Source organism: Podarcis muralis, chromosome 6 (assembly GCF_964188315.1).
Source record: "Podarcis muralis chromosome 6, rPodMur119.hap1.1, whole genome shotgun sequence".
In the NCBI taxonomy this organism is placed as follows: Eukaryota; Metazoa; Chordata; class Lepidosauria; order Squamata; family Lacertidae; genus Podarcis; species Podarcis muralis.
In genome coordinates this window covers 89,872,432-89,892,075 of record NC_135660.1, presented here as the reverse complement: position 1 = coordinate 89,892,075, position 19,644 = coordinate 89,872,432, and the positions used below count along the sequence as shown (strand labels likewise).

Here is a 19,644-nt window from a genome sequence, read left to right as displayed (position 1 = left end):
TTCCATACATCACTACTGGGAAAACACCAATATTCCTAGCGAGGGGCAATGGAAAAGCCACAGTGTATTCACTGCTGCGCTTGCAATCCTGCCAACTCCTGCAGGGCAAAGTAAAAGGTAGGAGCTTTTTTCTTTTTCGCTGTACCAGCTCCAAAGATCGGGCCCCTCGGGAGATCTGTGGGGCTTTGGGATCCAGCATTGGACCCTGAAACTCACAGATCACGGAATCGTAGAGTTGGAAGGGACCACAAGGGCCATCTAGTCTAACCCCAGGAAAGTAGCTTCCTGACCATAGGGGTAAAAGCTCAGGGCTTCTGCGACAATGGAGCTTCCCCACAATCAGAGGCAAGAATCAGCATTTGGAGATGGGGGCCAGGATTGCAACCTTAGGCATTTAATCATGGAGAATTGTGGCAGCCATCCAGCCCACACATCTGTCTTTAACTTGTTGCCACCGGCTGTGCAGCTGTGGTGGGTGTGACTCTTTAAAACACCCCTGGCAAATCAGGAATAATTTGACAAAAAATGAAAATGTACCCTGATGTGAAGTTTGCAGAAACCGAGGAAGGACAGGCTACTACCACCGTGAACCAGCCGTGAACGAGTCAGTTATGCTTTCCGCATTTTAGTGTGCTCACATTCTTCTCCCTGTTAAGAAGTATTCTGCTTCTTGGCAATCTCGTTAAACTGTTCTTTTACAGTTTTTTTTTAATGGTATAAGATGGCGCGGATATAATTGGTCTGAGGAAATTAATGCAATCCACTCATATAATTCTACTGGCTTGCTAAATTTAGTTTAACAAGCAGTGGATACTTGAAGATTTTTTAAAAATGTACACAGAAAGTATAAACGCAGGAAATAAAAAGATCATACAAGGGCAGTCAGCTTGGCTGCTGGCCCAGGTTTCTAGCTGACAATATATGAAACAGCCCTCAGTTGCAGCTGAAATAGGATTGTTTGGCATTCCTTTTCTGAAGAAATAACTTATTGATTTATTTTTTTAAAATATGTTTGCTCCTTAGAAACCAAACCTTGCTTTGTTGCCTGTGGACCACTAATATCTAGTGAATTCTGTCTCTGCCTGAAACGTGGTTTCTGGGCTTTGTATCATTCTGCAAGCTCAGCCGCCACGAATCTTTTTCCAGTGCCCAGAAAAAAAAGCAAGCGTCTTCCAGATGAAAACCCTGCCAGGGGTATCTCGCAAAAGCAGAGCTGAGCAGCGAGGAAGTGACTCATTTTCTAAACTTACAAGCAAGTGCAAGTTCTGGGGTGGGATCCTGGCATGTAGCCTGAGACTCTAATCGCTTTGCTGCTGGCTGCAGAAGCTGCTAAGGGCTCTCTGTGCAATGAAAGCACACAGCACCCGTTCCTGCGAGAAAGGAGCTCACAGTCAAGCTTTCTTCAAGACATCCTTTTGTTAAACATAAGCCCCAAAGCTCTAGAAACATCTTGGCAGGAAACCAGGCAGAGGGCCTTCTTGGTAGTGGCCCCTGCCCTGTGGAAATAAACAACTATCTGACTTTTAGAAAACATCTGATGGCAGCTCTGTTTAGGGAAGTTTTTAATGTTTGATGTCTTATCGTGTTTTTAATATTCTATTGGGAGATGGGGAAACCCAGCCAGATGGGTGGAGTACAAATAAATTATTACTATTACTATTATTATTATTATTATTATTATTATTATTATTATTATTATTATTTTATCATCATCATCATCATCATTCGGCTGCTGCTTCTTTTTAAAAATTATTTTTATTAATTTTCCCAATTATTAGAAATCAAGCCAAATTAATTTAATTTAATACAATTTCTTAAAATCAGGTTTCCTGCTCCTGTTCATGACGCTTCTCTGACCATTCCCACTCAGTACCCTATTGTTTTGCCTCCTTATAGCCAAGGTTAAAGGTAAAGGGACCCCTGACCATTAGGTCCAGTCGTGGCTGACTCTGGGGTTGCGGCGCTCATCTCGCTTTACTGGCCGAGGGAGCCGGCGTACAGCTTCCAGGTCATGTGGCCAGCATGACTAAGCTGCTTCTGGCGAAACCAGAGCAGCGCACGGAAACGCCGTTTACCTTCCCGTCGGAGCGGTACCTATTTATCTACTTGCACTTTGATGTGCTTTCAAACTGCTAGGTTGGCAGGAGCAGGGACAGAGCAACGGGAGCTCACCCCGTCGCGGGGATTCGAACCACCGACCTTCAGATCGGCAAGTCCTAGGCTCTGTGGTTTAACCCACAGTGCCACCCGCGGCCCACTCAGTACCCTATTGTTTGGCCTCCTTATAGCCAAGCTTAAGGACAGGCAACTCTATTTTTGCCTTAATAAATCTTCACAAAATCCCTGCAAGGAACGCTTACTGTTGTCGCCTTTTTACAAAATGGGAAAGATCAGCAACTAGAGAGGGCAAAGTCGTCCCATTAGTTCGTTACCGATCTGAGACTGAATCTCACTACTGTCACCTAGTTTATCCTGGGCCCATCTACTACGTCTTCATTTTAAGAAAAAAGGATGGAAAGTGAGCAAAAGAAACAAGGATGGCCTGTCTTTGTCCCTTTACCAGCACCTAGACCTCTCACTGCGTTAGGATGCTATTAATATATTTAAAACATTTCCATGTGACCCTTTGGTAAAAAATAATAATAAATATCCCAGGATAACAGCAATCTATCACACAGAAATGAGGAAGAGTTTCCTGGCAGGAAACTAAAGTGAAAAGAAAAACCTTCGTTTCCTAAATCTGCACGTGTCGGCCTGCTGCTAAAAGTTCAGGAACCTAGTAAGAGAGACGGCTGTTTTCTTAAGCCTTGTTATATTTGGAAATCAATACAATTTTGGGCGTGCAGGGAAGGGAGGTGGAAACTCTTCATTTCTCAGGTCAAACAAGGGAGAGTTTTTCTCTTCCTTTTACATTTCTCCTGGACCTTAAATCCTGCCCCTGGCCAAATAACAGCCTTGAATACTGGGAATGTAAGAAAACTTCTGGGAAATGATATATAATGAGATGAAAAAGATGTTGAAATATACAATTTTTAAAAAACCAGAAGCATTTTTACTTGGTATTATAGGTCAGGATATTAATAGGTAAGATGTAAAAAAAAATTATATGCAGCAAGAGCAGCAAGAGTATTGTTAGTCCAGAAATGGAAGCAAGAAGAAATTCTGACGAAAGAAGAATGGCAGACGAAATTAATGGACTATGCAGAACTGGACAAAATGACAGGAAGGATTCGAAACCTGCGGGACCAGAGATTTACAGAAGATTGGAAGAAGTATATGAACTATTTGAAGAGCAATTGTAACCAACAAATTACGCTAGAAGGACTACAAGAAGTTTTGAATGGAGAAATATACGAAGTGCTACAAAGTAGATAAAGAACAGAGACATTGGTTATGAGTTTGAATGTAACAGGGAAAATAAATGTATACTAAGAGATTGGATTGGAAAGTTTTCAGACAGGACTGATGGAAGTAAAAAAAAATTGAATAAGATGTAAAAATATGTTTAATTACTATTGAAAATGGTATGTTAAAAAAACTAATTAAAATTTATATATAAAAAGCTTTTATTGAGGGTGAAAGAGATCATGGCCACTGGGCCCATCACCTCCTGGCAAATAGAAGGGGAAGAAATGGAGGCAGTGAGAGATTTTACTTTCTTGGGCTTCATGATCACTGCAGATGGTGACAGCAGCCACGAAATTAAAAGACGCCTGCTTCTTGGGAGAAAAGCAATGACAAACCTAGACAGCATCTTAAAAAGCAGAGACATCACCTTGCCAGCAAAGGTCCATATACTTAAAGCTATGGTTTTCCCAGTAGTGATGTATGGAAGTGAGAGCTGGACCATAAAGAAGGCTGATCACCGAAGAATTGATGCTTTTGAATTCTGGTGCTGGAGGAGACTCTTGAGAGTCCCATGGACTGCAAGAAGATCAAACCTCTTCATTCTGAAGGAAATCAGCCCTGAGTGGTCACTGGAAGGACAGATCGTGAAGCTGAGGCTCCAGCACTTTGGCCACCTCATGAGAAGAGAAGACTCCCTGGAAAAGACCCTGATGTTGGGAAAGATGGAGGGCACAAGGAGAAGGGGACAACAGAAGACAAGATGGTTGGATAGTGTTCTCGAAGCTATGAACGTGAGTTTGACCAAACTGCGGGAGGCAGTGGAAGACAGGAGTGCCTGGCGCGCTCTGGTCCATGGGGTCACGAAGAGTTGGACACAACCAAATGACTAAACAACAACAACAACAACAACATATAAAAAGAATTTTTTTAAAAAAACAGCCTTGAATATGGCCCACACACTTACCACGGTGCAGCAGAGTGGCCAGAACCACCAAAAGAGAGCCAAGGCCAGGAGCAGGAACAGGATCAGGAGCACAATGAAAACAATCGTCCCCTGATGCTGCAAGCAAGCAAGGTATTCCTAGGTTACGGATTTTGCAACAGAACCGGGCATTGTTTATTTTGCATTGTAATCGACACGGTTCGGATTTAATCGCGGGTTTCAGACGTATTGTGTACAAGGTGATGATGGCATGGACAGGAAGATACATCATGAACAGAATAAATGTCACACACAGGGAAAGCAATGACTCAATACGAGATCTTCACATGCACACTTATAAATTACTTAATGTGTCAACACGAACAGAAGTAATTAATACTGCAGCTGTTGCATAAGGGATCACTATTACGACGGGCATGTAATTGAAATCGGTAAGGTTTTGGAATGCAGGAACAAAGTAAATCATCAGACCATTAATTCTAGCATGTGGGGGGCCACCTAAATTATATACCATATTTTTTGCTCTATGAGACTCACTTTTTCCCTCCTAAAAAGTAAGGGGAAATGTGTGTGCGTCTTATGGAGCGAATGCAGGCTGCGCAGCTATCCCAGAAGCCAGAACAGCAAGAGGGATCGCTGCTTTCGCTGCGCAGCGATCCCTCTTGCTGTTCTGGCTTCTGAGATTCAGAATGTTTTTTTTCTTGTTTTCCTCCTCCAAAAACTAGGTGCGTCTTGTGGTCTGGTGCATCTTATAGAGTGAAAAATACAGTAATTTGGTATTTGAATGATTTGTATTAGGAATTACATTATAATTTGGCATTGTTATAATGAGGCTATTATTGGATTGTTGTAATTGAAAACTAATATAAACAAACAAACAAACAAACAAACAAACAAATAAAGCGTAGGTATTTTCTTCCCTCTCTTTAAAACAGCGACAACTGCAAACACCTTTGGGTTTCCACTGGGCTCTATCACCCAGCATGCAGTGCTTCAGAGAAGGATGAGGAGGAGGACTGTGAACAAAAACTTCCTTCTTCCCACGGCTGCCCTGCTTGTTGAACTACTGGCACCCACACCACCGTTTATCAGTGCCACGAGGTGCCCCCAGTACTTAGGGCACTCGTTAAAACATCTGGGACACATGCCCCGCTGAGACCAGGGTGCCCATTGCTTCTGGCTTTGACACCCGGAAAATGCAGCCAAGGAACTTTTGCTGAGGGCTTTACTAAGGAAGCTCAGCCGTCTAAATTTCAACTAGTTCAAAGAAACGGCGCTGGGTGGGAAACGTGGCAAACCCCACCTTGCTTCCTTCGCTGCAACCAGTTCAGTGGTACCTCGGGTTAAGAACTTAATTTGTTCTGGAGGTCCGTTCTTAACCTGAAACTGTTCTTAACCTGAAGCACCACTTTAGCTAATGGGGCCTCCTGCTGCCGCCGTGCTGCCGGAGCACCATTTCTGTTCTCATCCTGAAGCAAAGTTCTTAACCCGGGGTACTATTTCTGGGTTAGCGGAGTCTGTAACCTGAAGCGTATGTAACCCGAGGTACCACTGTATAGGTAAAGGTAAAGGACCCCTGGACGGTTAAGTCCGATCAAAGGCGACTATGGGGTTGCGGCGCTCATCTCGCTTTTAGGCTGAGGGAGCCGGCGTTTGTCCACAGCTTTCCAGGTCATGTGGCCAGCATGACTAAACCGCTTCTGGAGCAAAGGGACACCGTGATAGAAGCAAGAGTGCACGGAAACACCGTTTACCTTCCTGCCATAGCAGTACCTATTTATCTACTTGCACTGGCATGCTTTCGAACTGCTAGGTTGGCAGGAGCTGGGACAGAGCAATGGGAGCTCACTCCGTTGTGGGTATTCGAACCGCCGACCTTCCGATCGGCAAGCCCAAGAGGCTCAGTGGTTTAGACCACAGTGCCACCCTCATCCAGTATAACCAATAACAGTTCCCGTCTCCTGAGAGTGAAGCAGGGAGCTTCTGCAAGGCTACAGCTCTTCCCCATTAATCTACCGTTAATCGCAAGTCCTTTGCAATTAAGCATTGAATTTGCAAATCTTTATTCTTTTCATTTCATTATTTTTTTTAATCTAACAAGCGTTTAATGACCCACTGTTGTTGTTGTTTTAAATCAAAGTTTGTATCATGGACTTTTACCATGCTTACTGCTGCTATATTAGTCAGCAAATTAAATTTTCAATTTAATCTCTGCTGCATCGTTTTTTGTAAGCTGCTTCATGTGTCTTTGAAAAGAAAAAATGGGATGCGAATAAATGTGCTACTTGTGACATCTGCGAGTGTCGTTTGGCTTCAGTCAGGCCCTAAGGCAGCACATTAGATCAATTTCCTTGCTCTCTCCTTATGAAGCCACACAAACTCATCTCTTCGAACGCCAGACACAGCTTCTCTAGTGCAAAGCAGTTTTCAGAGAGCAGTGTCCCCCTCTATCTAGGTTCGACACCCAGAGACTGAAACTCCAGACTGCAGCAGAACAAAAACAGTGCTAAAAACCTCATTTTAATTTTGTGTGTGTTTTCAAATATAATGCTGGCAAGCAGCCAGCCACAACCGTTCCTGGCAGAATCTGCTTTAGATGTGAGTGGGTCAGGAATAAACAATGTTGGCTGCCCCTGTCAAACCCAGTTCATGTTCCCTTGAGTATACCTGAAGGAGCGTCTCCACCCCCATTGTTCAGCCTGGACACTGTGGTCCAGCTCCGAGGGCCTTCTGGTGGTTCCCTCCCTGCGAGAAGTGAAGCTCCAGGGAACCAGGCAGAGGGCCTTCACGGTGGTGGCGCCCGCCCTGTGGAATGCCCTCCCATCAGATGTCAAGGAATATCTGACTTTTAGAAGACACCTGAAGGCAGTCCTGTTTAGGGAAGTTTTTAATGTTTGATATCTTATTGTGTTTTTAATGTTCTGTTGGGAGCCACCCAGTGTGGCTGGTGAGGCCCAGCCAGATGGGTGGGGTATAAGTAATATTATATTATTATTATTATTATTATTATTATTATTATTATTATTATTATTGAGAGCTGGATCGGTGGTCAAAAAGCAACACCTTTCCTCCCAACCCCTTAGTCCTTGTTTCTGCGTTTTAGGTCCTTTCTGCGTTTGAGAGCCAGTGTGGTGTAGTGGTTAAGAGCGGTGGACTCGTAATCTGGTGAACCGGGTTCGCTTCCCCGCTCCTCCACATGCAGCTGCTGGGTGACCTTGGGCTAGTCACACTTCTCTGCAGTCTCTCAGCCCCACTCACCTCACAGAGTGTTTGTTGTGGGGGAGGAAGGGAAAGGAGAATGTTAGCTGCTTTGAGACTCCTTAGGGTAGTGATAAAGTGGGATATAAAATCCAAACTCTTCTTCCTTCCGCCAGTTTCGTGGTTCATACTTACACAGCGGGTGCTGGTGATGCTGACGGAGCTGGAGATGAACGTCAGTCCGCTGTTCATGCTAACTTGCAGGTAAACCACCCTGGAGAGCCAACAGAGACGTCAATTAAAACAGTGGTCTTTCTTTCTGTTTTAATGTATTTTTAATCTTTTGTTGGAAGCAGCCCAGAGTGACTGGGGAAACCCAGCCAGATGGGCGGGGTATAAATAATAAATTATTATTTTTACTATCTCTGTTTCTCATAACAAACAATGAAATAAATTATTCTCCCCACCACCACAAGTTTCTAACCCCTTAGTAGTGATATATTTCAGTTGGCGGTTTTCACATTTTAGCATTTCAGTGGTTTTTTTTTTGGGGGGGGGGAGAGAAAACACGACAAGTAAGAGGTGGTGTGGTAAAGGTAAAGGTACCCCTGCCCGTACGGGCCAGTCGTGTCCGACTCTAGGGTTGTGCGCTCATCTCACTTAAGAGGCCGGGAGCCAGCGCTGTCCGAAGACACTTCTGGGTCACGTGGCCAGCGTGACGAAGCTGCTCTGGTTACAGATAGGTAGCCGTGTTGGTTTGCCATAGTCAAAACAAAAAAATTCCTTCCAGTAGCACCTTAAAGACCAACTAAGTTAGTTCTTGGTATGAGCTTTCGTGTGCATGCACACTTCTTCAGATACCCAACACCAGCGCAGCACACGGAAACGCCGTTTACCTTCCCGCTATAAAGCGGTACCTATTTATCTACTTGCACTTAGGGGTGCTTTCGAACTGCTAGGTGGGCAGGAGCTGGGACCGAAAGACGGGAGCTCACCCCGCCACGGGGATTCGAACCGCCGACCATATGATCGGCAAGCCCTAGGCACTGAGGTTTTACCCACAGCGCCACCCGCGTCCAAGAGGTGGTGTGAGGAACAGGTAAAAGCACAATGTACTTACTGTCCGACATCTGCTATCACTGGAGCAGGGCAAAGTAAGTATGTGTCTTGAATAATTGTTGGCTTTTCATCTGAAGGGAAGAAACACAAAATCACTTCTATGCTAGTACAAAACAGCCACAAAAACTTTAGATGGCAAGTTTATGAAGAGTGCCTGTTTCATTTTTTAAAAAAAATTCGTTACAGCAGCAAATAGTTTTAGGTTTCCTTTCTGCATTTTTTAACATTTCAGCCAGTGAGTTACAGGTTATATGTGTGTCTTCCCTTTCATTTCATTCAGAGTAGAACAAATTGAAATAGATAGATAGAAAGATAGATAGATGATAAATAGAAAGATAGATGGATGGATGGATAAATAGATAGATGATAGATAGATAGATAGATAGATAGATAGATAGATAGATGATAGATAGATAGATGATAGATAGATAGATAGATAGATAGATAGATAGATGATAGATAGATAGATAGATAGATAGATAGATAGATAGATGATAGATAGATAGATAGATGATAGATGATAGATGATAGATGATAGATAGATAGATAGATAGATAGATAGATAGATAGATAGATGATAGATAGATAATTATTTGTCTGTTCTGTTTTGGAGTAATTTGATTCCCTAACCGATGCTGGTTGAGTTGTTGCCCTTTTGTGCTAAGTATACGTTAAAGGTAAAGGTAAAGGGACCCCTGACCATTAGGTCCAGTCGTGACCGACTCTGGGGTTGCGGCGCTCATCTCGCTTTATTGGCCGAGGGAGCCAGCATACAGCTTCCAGGTCATGTGGCCAGCATGACTAAGCCGCTTCTGGCGAACCAGAGCAGCGCACGGAAATGCCGTTTACCTTCCCGCCGGAGCGGTACCTATTTATATACTTGCACTCTGATGTGCTTCCAAACTGCTAGGTTGGCAGGAGCAGGGACTGAGCAACGGGAGTTCACCCCGTCGCGGGGATTCGAACCGCCGACCTTCTGATCAGCAAGTCCTAGACTCTGTGGTTTAACCCACAGCGCCACCCGCGTCCCTAAGTATACGTTAGGGAGGTTCAAACTTGCTTCTTTCGGATGAAGTTCATGAAATCCTTATCTAGGAAAATAATGCAAAGGCCCTTTTTGTGTGGCTATCTGGCTGCACTCCTTGACAGAGAATACAGACTGACATTATCAGCTGCAGGACATGCAGAAATTTAACCAGTGCAGGTTTCCTCATCTTCCTGAAACTTTGCAACCCTGCCTGTGCTTTTCTGTTCTGGATTATCAAATTCGTAACTTCCATTCCAATGATGACAAATGGCCGAACGTAGAAGAGTTTGGATTTGATATCCCGCTTTATCGCTACCTGAAGGAGTCTCAAAGTGGCTGACATTCTCCTTTCCCTTCCTCCCCCACAACAAACACTCTGTGAGGTGAGTGGGGCTGAGAGACTTCAGAGAAGTGTGACTAGCCCAAGGTCACCCAGCAGCTGCATGTGGAGGAGCGGGGAATCGAACCCGGTTCACCAGATTACGTGTCCACCACTCTTAACCACTACACCACACTGGCTCTCCGACCAGCAAGACAAGCCCAGGTACGATGGGAATGATGCAGAAGTAGCCATGAGGGTGAAAATTCTTCCCCCGTTACCATTTCTCACCACACTGGTGAAAGCACTTTTCTGGGGTGGGAAGGCTTAACAGCACCATGCCGCAACCTGTCAACTTACTAAGAGTAATGGTGTTATTGATCTTGAAACTGCAGAGAACTTGGTCAATGTTCCTTGCGTAATAAAAGCCGTTGCCTTTGACCACGACTTGGTAGGATTCTGCAAAGAGAAAACGTTACAATGAGAGGAAAACTGGTGTGGCCCAATAATATACAGCAGGGCTTCACGGGGAATGGTCCTCAGTGCACCGACTGTGAAATGGGAACACTATTTGACGGAGAACCTCAGATGATAAAGGAAATCAAGAAGTGCGACGCCGAGGAGCTATGAAATCACTATTAACATTAAAATATTATTGGGGAAAGCGTTCAGTTCTGACCTATTTGAAGGCTGGAGAATTATGCTTTTGAGGCACAGTCCTCTTCCCTGACTATTACTGTCACCTCCTGTAAAAGTGCTTTTCTTGACACTACAAAAATATTACGTTTTAATGACTGCATCCCCCACCCCCAATGTTATTGGTGTTTGTGAAAACGACCACTATGCATTTTCCACTCCCATTAACAGGTACAGAAACAAAAAAGGGGGAAACTATTCATTTTCATTGTGGGTTAGACGAGCGGTGGAAACTGTTGGGTCTGCAACCTGTGCCCCCTTTTGCCCCATTCTTAATGCCATACAGCGCGAATCAGTTCTGGGGAACCCAAGCCAGCTGAAAGGGCTAATTCTATTTAAATTGGGGCCCTGACTCGGCACGCGTCCTTTTCTCCCTTCGTTACTGTCACATTCCAAATTGCCGATTTTGACAAGACAACGAAGGGGAAAAGGTCAGCGCAGAACCAAAGAGGCAGCGCTGGCAGCGAGAGGGTGGGTTGAAACTGGTGCGCACTGGCGGCGCTGTCGGTTTTGCTTCCGTGACTCTGATGAGGAGCTGACGGCTTGCATCCACACCTGGGAGTTGACGCGGCCGGTTGGGTGCCAACATCCAGCGCAACCTTTCAATCAAGCCAGGGCACTTGTGAGTATAATCAGAGCAACGAAGCTTCTGGGAAATTCGGACTCCAGACTGATGTGCCTCTTCGCAGGCTGCGCGTCTCGGTCACTTCTAATCAAGGGAGATCCAAATTTGCAGAGTGGACTACGAGTCGGGGGGCTTACAGATTGGGAGGGTCACAGAACATTAAGCCTCAGAGAACTGTCAGAACCCAGACAGACTAATCCATCTACAGCAGCTCAGTCAACATTCAGTTCTCTCCATCGCTCAGTCATTTTTACTGATCATAGTTTAGTCATTATTTATAATAAATAGAATAATAATAAATAATAATAATAATTTATTTATACTCCACCCATCTGGCTGGGTTTTCCCAACCACACTGGGCGGCTCCAACAGAATATTAAAAGCACAATAAAACATCAAACATTAAAAACTTCCCTAAACAGGGCTGCCTTCAGATGTCTTCTAAAAGTCAGATAGTTGTTTATTTTATATTACTTTATATGATACAAGTCATTCCATTTCAGAGTTATGTTTTATGATGACTTTCTGTCAGAAGACATCTTAAGGCAGCCCTGTTCAGGGAAGTTTTTAATCTGTGATATTTTACTGTATCTTTGGTTTCTATGGAAGCCGCCCAGAGTGGCTGGGGAAACCCAGCCAGATGGGCGGGGTACAAATAATAAATTATTATTATTATTATTATTATTATTATTATTATTATTATTATTATTATTATTATTTCCTTGACATATGATGGGAGGCCGTTCCACGGGGAGTGAATTTCTGTTCAATTACTATTTGCCGATGTTTTTTACGGTGTACTATTATATTCTAATAGATTACTTAATATTACTTTATTTGATACAAGTCATTCCATTTCAGAGTTATGTTTTATGATGACTTTCTGTCAGATTATTATAAAGGCGTGTGTTCTTTGTTGTATATTTTGTTGCTGTAAGCTGCCTTGCGTACAGCAATATAGAAAGGCGGAATACAAGTTAAAAGTGAAACGAAATGAAATGATTTGCCTCGCTTTCTCAAGTCAACTGGAACCATTGTCTTCTGAAGAACCCATTCCAGGACACACCTGACCTCTCTTCTGATCTCGCACATTGTGATCTGGAATGCATATGGCGTCCTGCAGTCTATGGCTGTTCCTTCACGAGTGTAGGAGCCATTTGCATGTTATGGAATTTGACCATCAAGTCCTTCGTTCGGCAGGGAACAACAACACATTGTAGGCTATGGTTTGCCAAACAAACAGAGAAGGAGAAGAAGAAAGCATATTCCTAAAATGTGGATGCACCATGTTGCAAAAAACTAGTTGGTTAAGCAAGGATATTCTTGCATTGATGATGCTTGAGGTCCCTTCCAACTCTATGATTCTGTGATATTGTGTGGAAAATCAAAGCCAGGGCTTTATTTAACAGAGCCCAGCATTTCACATCACCATCTAGAAAGATCACCAGAATCCATAACGGACGAGGTAGCATCACTCACCTCCTGCGCAGATGCTTGATGGTTCGGCGGCCAGGATCTCAATGCACGATTTCTTCAGAATCTGTAGGATTGAAAGAACGGTGTTTGCAGCCAAGGGTAGCCTGACGCTGATTGACAAATTGAGAAAAGGGCGCATTTATTGGATAAGCTACTTACTGAATCAATGGTGCCTCTGAGAGCATAAAAACCTCCAGTCACAGGGAAAACGTGATCAATGCTATCCGCAATAGTCGATAGCTGCAAAGACAAGACACTCATAAATGTGGGGTGGGGAAAATAATATCTATTAAATTATAAACAGGGCCTGCTTTCTGCTTATGCCGCTTTCCCGTTGTGAAGTTCTGAAGAACGTGTAACCCAGGAGAGACTTAAATTATCCAGAGATATCCACCCAGAGACATGGTAGAATTGCGTGCCCAGAGTAGAGGCTGACTGGAAGAATTTAAGGCCACTTATTAAAATACATGCAAATTTCTTTGTCATAAAAGGCTTCGCATTTATAGAGATGTATTTGAAAGTTTGTAGCATTTCACATATATCAGTAATCTGCCTAACAGCGTTGCCATTAGGCCAGTGCTATTTCCCAATATTTCATGGGTGGGAGGCAACCAAGATTAAGAAAATAATGACCTACCCAAAGGCCAATCAATGAGCTGATGCAAAATTTGAACTTGCAACCCACACAGCTTAACTATTGCCACACACCAACATTTTGGAAAGGACACAGGTGTAGTATTTATTATTTAGTTCTTACTTACATTAATACTCAGCTTCTTGGCCAGAGGAGACCCTCAAAGCAGCATACATTAAAATAAGATGTACGTAAAGCACAAAGCATAGTAATAAAACAAGAGAAAAGAAAGCAGCGTGATGAACCACAATCAATCAACCGCAGCAATAGAGATCATAAAAGCCTTCTTTAAAATGGGGGTGCCAGGGGGGCACACAAATTTTGAGGCGGCGTGATCCAGGTGACCCCAAGAGCCCAGTGCTACTCTCTGCACATGCAATACGCTCTACGTGGGGCTGCCTTTGAAGGTGACCTGGAAACTGCAATTAATCTAGAATGCGGCAGCTAGACTGGTGGCTGGGAGCGGCTGCTGGGACCACGTAACACCAGTCCTGAGAGATTTGCATTGGCTCCCAGTACGTTTCCAAGCACAATTCAAAGTGTTGGTGCTGAACTTTAAAGTCCTAAACGGCCTTGGTCCAGTATATCTGAAGGAGCATCTCCACCCCCATCGTTCACCCACTGAGGTCCAGCTCTGAGGGCCTTCTGGTGGTTCCCTCGCTGCGAGAAGTGAGGTTACAGGGAACCAGGCAGAGGGCCTTCTCAGTAGTGGCACCCACCCTATGGAACACCCTCCCTTTAGATGTGAAGGAAATAAGCAGCTATCTTTTCTTTAAAAGACATCTGAAGGCAGCCCTGTTCAGGGAAGTTTTTAATATTTAATGCTGTACTGTTTTTAACACTTGATTGGGAGCCGCCCAGAGTGGCTGGGGAAACTCAGCCAGATGGGCAGGGTATAAATAATAAATTATTATTGTTGTTGTTGTTGTTGTTGTTGTTGTTGTTATTACTACAGTGGTACCTCAGGTTACATACGCTTCAGGTTACATACGCTTCAGGTTACACACTCCACTAACCCAGAAATAGTGCTTCAGGATAAGAACAGAAATCGTGCTCCGGCAGCGCGGCAGCAGCAGGAGGCCCCATTAGCTAAAATGGTGCTTCAGGTTAAGAACAGTTTCAGGTTAAGAACGGACCTCCGGAACGAATTAAGTACTTAGCCCGAGGTACCACTGTATTATTATTATTATTATTCTTGTTGTCTGGATGCGAATGAGGTAGAACTGGAAATTGAAAGAAGAAATGATAGCCATTCAAAGTGCACAGAGGAAAATGTGTATGACAGAGTCATTTGAAGAAGGACCCTGTGTATGGATGTTCATATGCTAATACTAGTAAAGGGGGGATTAGGGTGCTTGACCTTAAAGGGGAACAAAGACAAAGGTGTGTGTTACTTATTCAGACAAAATATTTGTCTTTGTTTGCAGGTACAGGAGTGCCTTACAGGAACCATCTGTTGTCCTTTAATGCAATGGAAGAATCAAACTACGTTTGTAGAAGAACGTTATTATTTTTTTGAAAATTACCTGAGTTTCATTAAAGTCTTTCACACCAACACAATAGACAATTGCGCCGAGGCTTCTCGCTCTGTCGGCCTAAAATGAGAGGTAGTATTTGTTAAGTTGTGGGTGAACATATCAGACGACACAGCGATTCTTCAAACAGCTCTTGTTTATTCAGAGGCCAGAACAGAACTGAGCTGAAGGGCTCAGTCAGCCTGCTTATATAGAGCTCTAGTACAACGTTACTGTAGCAACTTTCTAAAACTATCCAATCACTGAACGTCACTTTCGATCCTTCATTTGCATAACTATCTACAGTATCCCCCTGCTGGCCCAGGGTGAGAACTTCAGTACATAACAGTATTAAAAAACTCTGTATAACTTCCAAGGGGCATGTTGTGCACACTTGAACATTTCCACATAGTCTGACGAAATTCAGGCTCAACTTACTTCTTTCTCTGCGTAATAAAACTGCGCCTCTTGCAGCTCCCCGTCTGTGAGAGCTATGATCACACTAGCTGTCTGGAGTCCTGCAATACGGCAGCATAAAATATATATTAGATTCTTCAATTAAAAATGAAAACAAGGCTTCAGCTTAAGAGAAAAGCTAGTAATTTACTTGGGCATCAACCAGCAGAAAAACAGGATTGAGGCTGAATGACATGCACAGAAGCAAGACTCAAACATACAGTAGCCACTCTCATTGAAGCGCCTGGGGATTCTTCAAACCGAGCCATTAGCAACAGGTAGGTAGCTCAATGAAGAATCTCAAGAAAACCGCTTTCGTGAAATTTGTTACATACATCAATCTGAAAGCGCAGCTAAGCAGTCATTTAAAATATTGTTTTATCACTGGGTGCATTCTTAATACAATTCATCGTATTTTCAAATGTCTCTCTCAGTCTAGCTTGAAATTAAAGACACTGATCACTGTTGACAGGTGTTCTTAATGTCAAATATTCTTTTCTTGCGCATGTCACAGAGACACAAGATCTTCAAGGTGACCTTGGGAAGGGAGAGAGAGAGTGGGCGCATTCGTCTTGCTTCTTGGGAGAAACGCAGACAAGAGAGGGGATTATCATTTGGCATCAGGTCTTCCCTTTGTTTCATATGAAATAGTCTAGTTCCTAGAAAATGCGGCTAAACGGAAAGCAAAAGCCATTTAAGTTTTGATGTTAAAAAGATCAAGCTTGCATGGCACAAATGTTTTTAAAAAACCCATTTGGATGTAATAAGAAAAAATGGCAACAGTCGGTCGCTCTAACTTTTTTGCAGGCTGTGAAATGATACCTTCAGATTATCATATAAGAACAGCAATGACCTAAGACAGTTAACGACTTCAAGAAAACATTCTGGACAGCAATTGTAAAAAATACCAAATCAAAACAGATAAATTAGGGAAGCTTTTAATATTTGGTGAATTACTGCATTTTAATATTTTGCTGGAAGCCACCCAGAGTGGCTGGGGAAACCCAGCCAGATGGGCAGAGTATTCATAATAATAACAATTATTATTATTACTATTATTATTCAAGACGGTAAGGTAAAGGTAAAGGGACCCCTGACCATTAGGTCCAGTAGTGACTGACTCTGGGGTTGCGGCACTCATCTCACTTTATTGGCCGAGGGAGCCGGCGTTTGTCCGCAGACAGCTTCCAGGTCACGTGGCCAGCATGACTAAGCTGCTTCTGGTGAACCAGAGCAGGGCACGGAAACACTGTTTACCTTCCCACCGGAGCGGTACCTATTTATCTACTTGCACTTTGACGTGCTTTCGAACTGCTAGGTTGGCAGGAGCAGGGACCGAGCAACGGGAGCTCACCCCGTCACGGGGATTCAAACCGCCGACCTTCTGATCGGCAAGTCCTAGGCTCTGTGGTTTAACCCACAGTGCCACCCACGTCCCTTATTCAAGATGGTAGGCCTGGCCTAATCTAATGGCAACTCCTATTAGGCCTCCTCCCTCGAATATCCCTCCCTGGGATGCTTACAGTAGGAAGTGACAGTGCTCCTAACAGAAACATCTCCTACCTCCATAATTTTCATAGATCTGTTCATTTGCCTGCAACAGAGGATACAAATTTATTTATTACATATATTACATACCACTCACATAACTAAGGGCCTTCTTGGTAGTGGCACCCGCCCTGTGGAATGCCCTCCCATCCGATGTCAAAGAAATAAACAAGTATCTGACTTTTAGAAGACATCTGAAGGCAGCCCTGTTTAGGGAAGCTTTTAATATTTGATGAATTATTGTATTTTAATATTTTTCTGGAAGCTGCCCACAGTGGCTGGGGAAACCCAGCCAGATGGGCAGGGTATAAATAATAAATGATGATGATGATGTATTCTTTGGGTCCTTTACATACCACTAAAAGTGCATCACAACAATTAAATGGTTAAAAAACCCCACTAAAACCATTTACAAATAACCAGTATAGCTAAAACCAACATAAACAATGTAACCGAAGAACAACTTAAAACCAACATTAAGTCAGCAAGGGGAATAGCAAGTGCCTTGGGAGGAGAAGAAGATTCTTCACTTGACAAGAGACCACAGTGTTCCATATATTGGGTGCCGCCCCTACAAAGGCCCTGCTCACCACCCACGTAAAAATGGCCTCTTATTAAGGTCTCAACACCCAGGCAGGTATACTGCACCACATTTGAAGGTGATCCCTCAAATAGCCCAACCTCAAGCCTTTTGGGACTTTAAAGGTAAAAAAACCCCCAAAACCCAGCATTTTGAATTGGGTCCCAAAATGAATTGGAAGCACTTAAATCACAGCACTGCAGCGTTTACCCTTTTAAAGCCTTCATGCATGAATGTGTCTCCTCCAGGCACTTGTCTCTGAAGAACCGCGAGGCCTCGCTGGATGACTTCCCTAGGGAAAAAGGCAGAGCTTTTCAACGTTTTTGCTTCGCCACCGCAAAACGTTGCAATAAGACAGCAAACCCTCAGCAAGCGACATGACTAAAAAGTGACCGGAAAGCGTGCGTTGTACATCACCTAAGCTCGCTCAGAATTGCATCCCCCCTGGGGACTTGCGTGCACGTACCGTAAATAAAAATAGGTGGTCCTGTTCACTGCTACATAGCCTATTGAACTGGAATACTTCTCTGAATTAACATATTCATAGATCTCTAGATCTCTCTATCTAATTGAAAATTATGCGAAAACTCAACACGACCCAACAAAATGGGAGCCGTACATTAGACAGCGACAAGCCCTTGTGTTTCGACCCACAACCATCAGCCAACCAAGGTGGATTTGATTTAAATCAAATCAATTTAAATCACAATTTAAATCACTCGTCAGTAAGACTTGATTTAAATCATTACTATTTTTTTACAGAAAGACTCCTGCTGGTATCGTCTTAATATTTACAACCAGATGAAGGTTTCATTTCCGGAATGATAAATTTTCAGAGTGGTTTTTACAGTTATATCAAAAATTACTGATTTGGTTATACCATTAGAAATACATAGACAGATAATTATGAAATTATTGTGAGATTTAGTAAGTTAGCTGTTTATATTAGGAGAATTTTTCTGCTGTACTTTATTGGAAGGAGAAAAATAATCATTTCCTTAATAACAATTTAAACAATTTATTTAACTAAAACAATAACATTATAGCATATGTATCCCTGTTTGTTAACTGATGTGGTTAAACAATTTTTTAAAAAACCCAACTTAGACTGAGTTTTAGCACACATGAAAAACTTAAAACTAATCCTTATTTCCTGATGAATAGCCTTTGGACTATTAAGGGACGCGGGTGGCGCTGTGGGTAAAACCTCCGCGCCTAGGGCTTGCCGATCGTCAGGTTGGCAGTTCGAATCCCCGCGGCGGGGTGCGCTCCCGTTGCTCGGTCCCAGTGCCTGCCAACCTAGCAGTTCGAAAGCACCCCCGGGTGCAAGTAGATAAATAGGGACCGCTTACCAGCGGGAAGGTAAACGGCGTTTCCGTGTGCTGCGCTGGCTCGCCAGATGCAGCTTGTCACGCTGGCCACATGACCCGGAAGTGTCTTCGAACAGCGCTGGCCCCCAGCCTCTTAAGCGAGATGGGCACGCAACCCCAGAGTCGGACACGACTGGCCCGTACGGGCAGGGGTACCTTTACCTTTTTAGCCTTTGGACTATAATGTAACTTAAATAGAAAACTATCTTTAGAAAGATTTTTCCTCCAAAAGCATTTTATTTTAAGAATCCGATTTAAATTTTAAAAAATCCGATTTAAATTTTTAAAAAAAACCCAATTAAAAAAATCGGATTTTTTAAATTATTATTTTTTAAAATCGTTGATTTTTATCCACCCTGCAAGCAACACATTCCACCCAGCTGACAACTACTTAATAAAACTCCACCAGCAACCGCTGGTTTCATGAAATCGGGGTTGTTGCTTTCAAGCGAGCTTTACTAACCATCAAGCAAGAACACAACGGAAGCAACAAGGATGGCAAGAAGCCTGGAAAGCTATGAGCAGCGATGGCCAAAATTGGCCCTCCAGCTGTTTTTGGACTACAACTCCCATCATCCCTAGCGAACAAGACCAGTGGTCAGGGATGATGGGAACTGTAGTCCCAAAACAGCTGGAGGGCCAAGTTTGGCCATCACTGCCTATGAAGAAAGGTCAAAGAGACTGGGCTGTCTGGCTTGGAGGAGAGATTATCCACCTGCAATATAATAGACACCTTCAAATATCTGAAGATGCCCATCACTGAGATGTCCTCTAAGATACACTTGCAACTC

At 43.4% G+C, this 19,644-nt stretch overlaps 1 protein-coding gene across 1 annotated transcript in view; it reads right to left on the bottom strand.

The window, feature by feature from the left end:
• ANTXRL (ANTXR like) overlaps positions 1 to 19,644 on the bottom strand; it is a 53,535-nt gene that overhangs the window by 24,088 nt on the left and 9,803 nt on the right. The window contains exons 4-13 of the mRNA XM_028728884.2: positions 17,694 to 17,775; positions 16,919 to 16,949; positions 15,338 to 15,417; positions 14,912 to 14,980; positions 12,911 to 12,991; positions 12,755 to 12,815; positions 10,315 to 10,413; positions 8,610 to 8,679; positions 7,685 to 7,763; positions 4,313 to 4,408 (exon numbers count right to left, since the gene is read on the bottom strand). Coding sequence (XP_028584717.2) covers positions 4,313 to 4,408; positions 7,685 to 7,763; positions 8,610 to 8,679; positions 10,315 to 10,413; positions 12,755 to 12,815; positions 12,911 to 12,991; positions 14,912 to 14,980; positions 15,338 to 15,417; positions 16,919 to 16,949; positions 17,694 to 17,775 — 748 coding nt within the window. The remainder of the gene's footprint in view (positions 1 to 4,312; positions 4,409 to 7,684; positions 7,764 to 8,609; positions 8,680 to 10,314; positions 10,414 to 12,754; positions 12,816 to 12,910; positions 12,992 to 14,911; positions 14,981 to 15,337; positions 15,418 to 16,918; positions 16,950 to 17,693; positions 17,776 to 19,644) is intronic.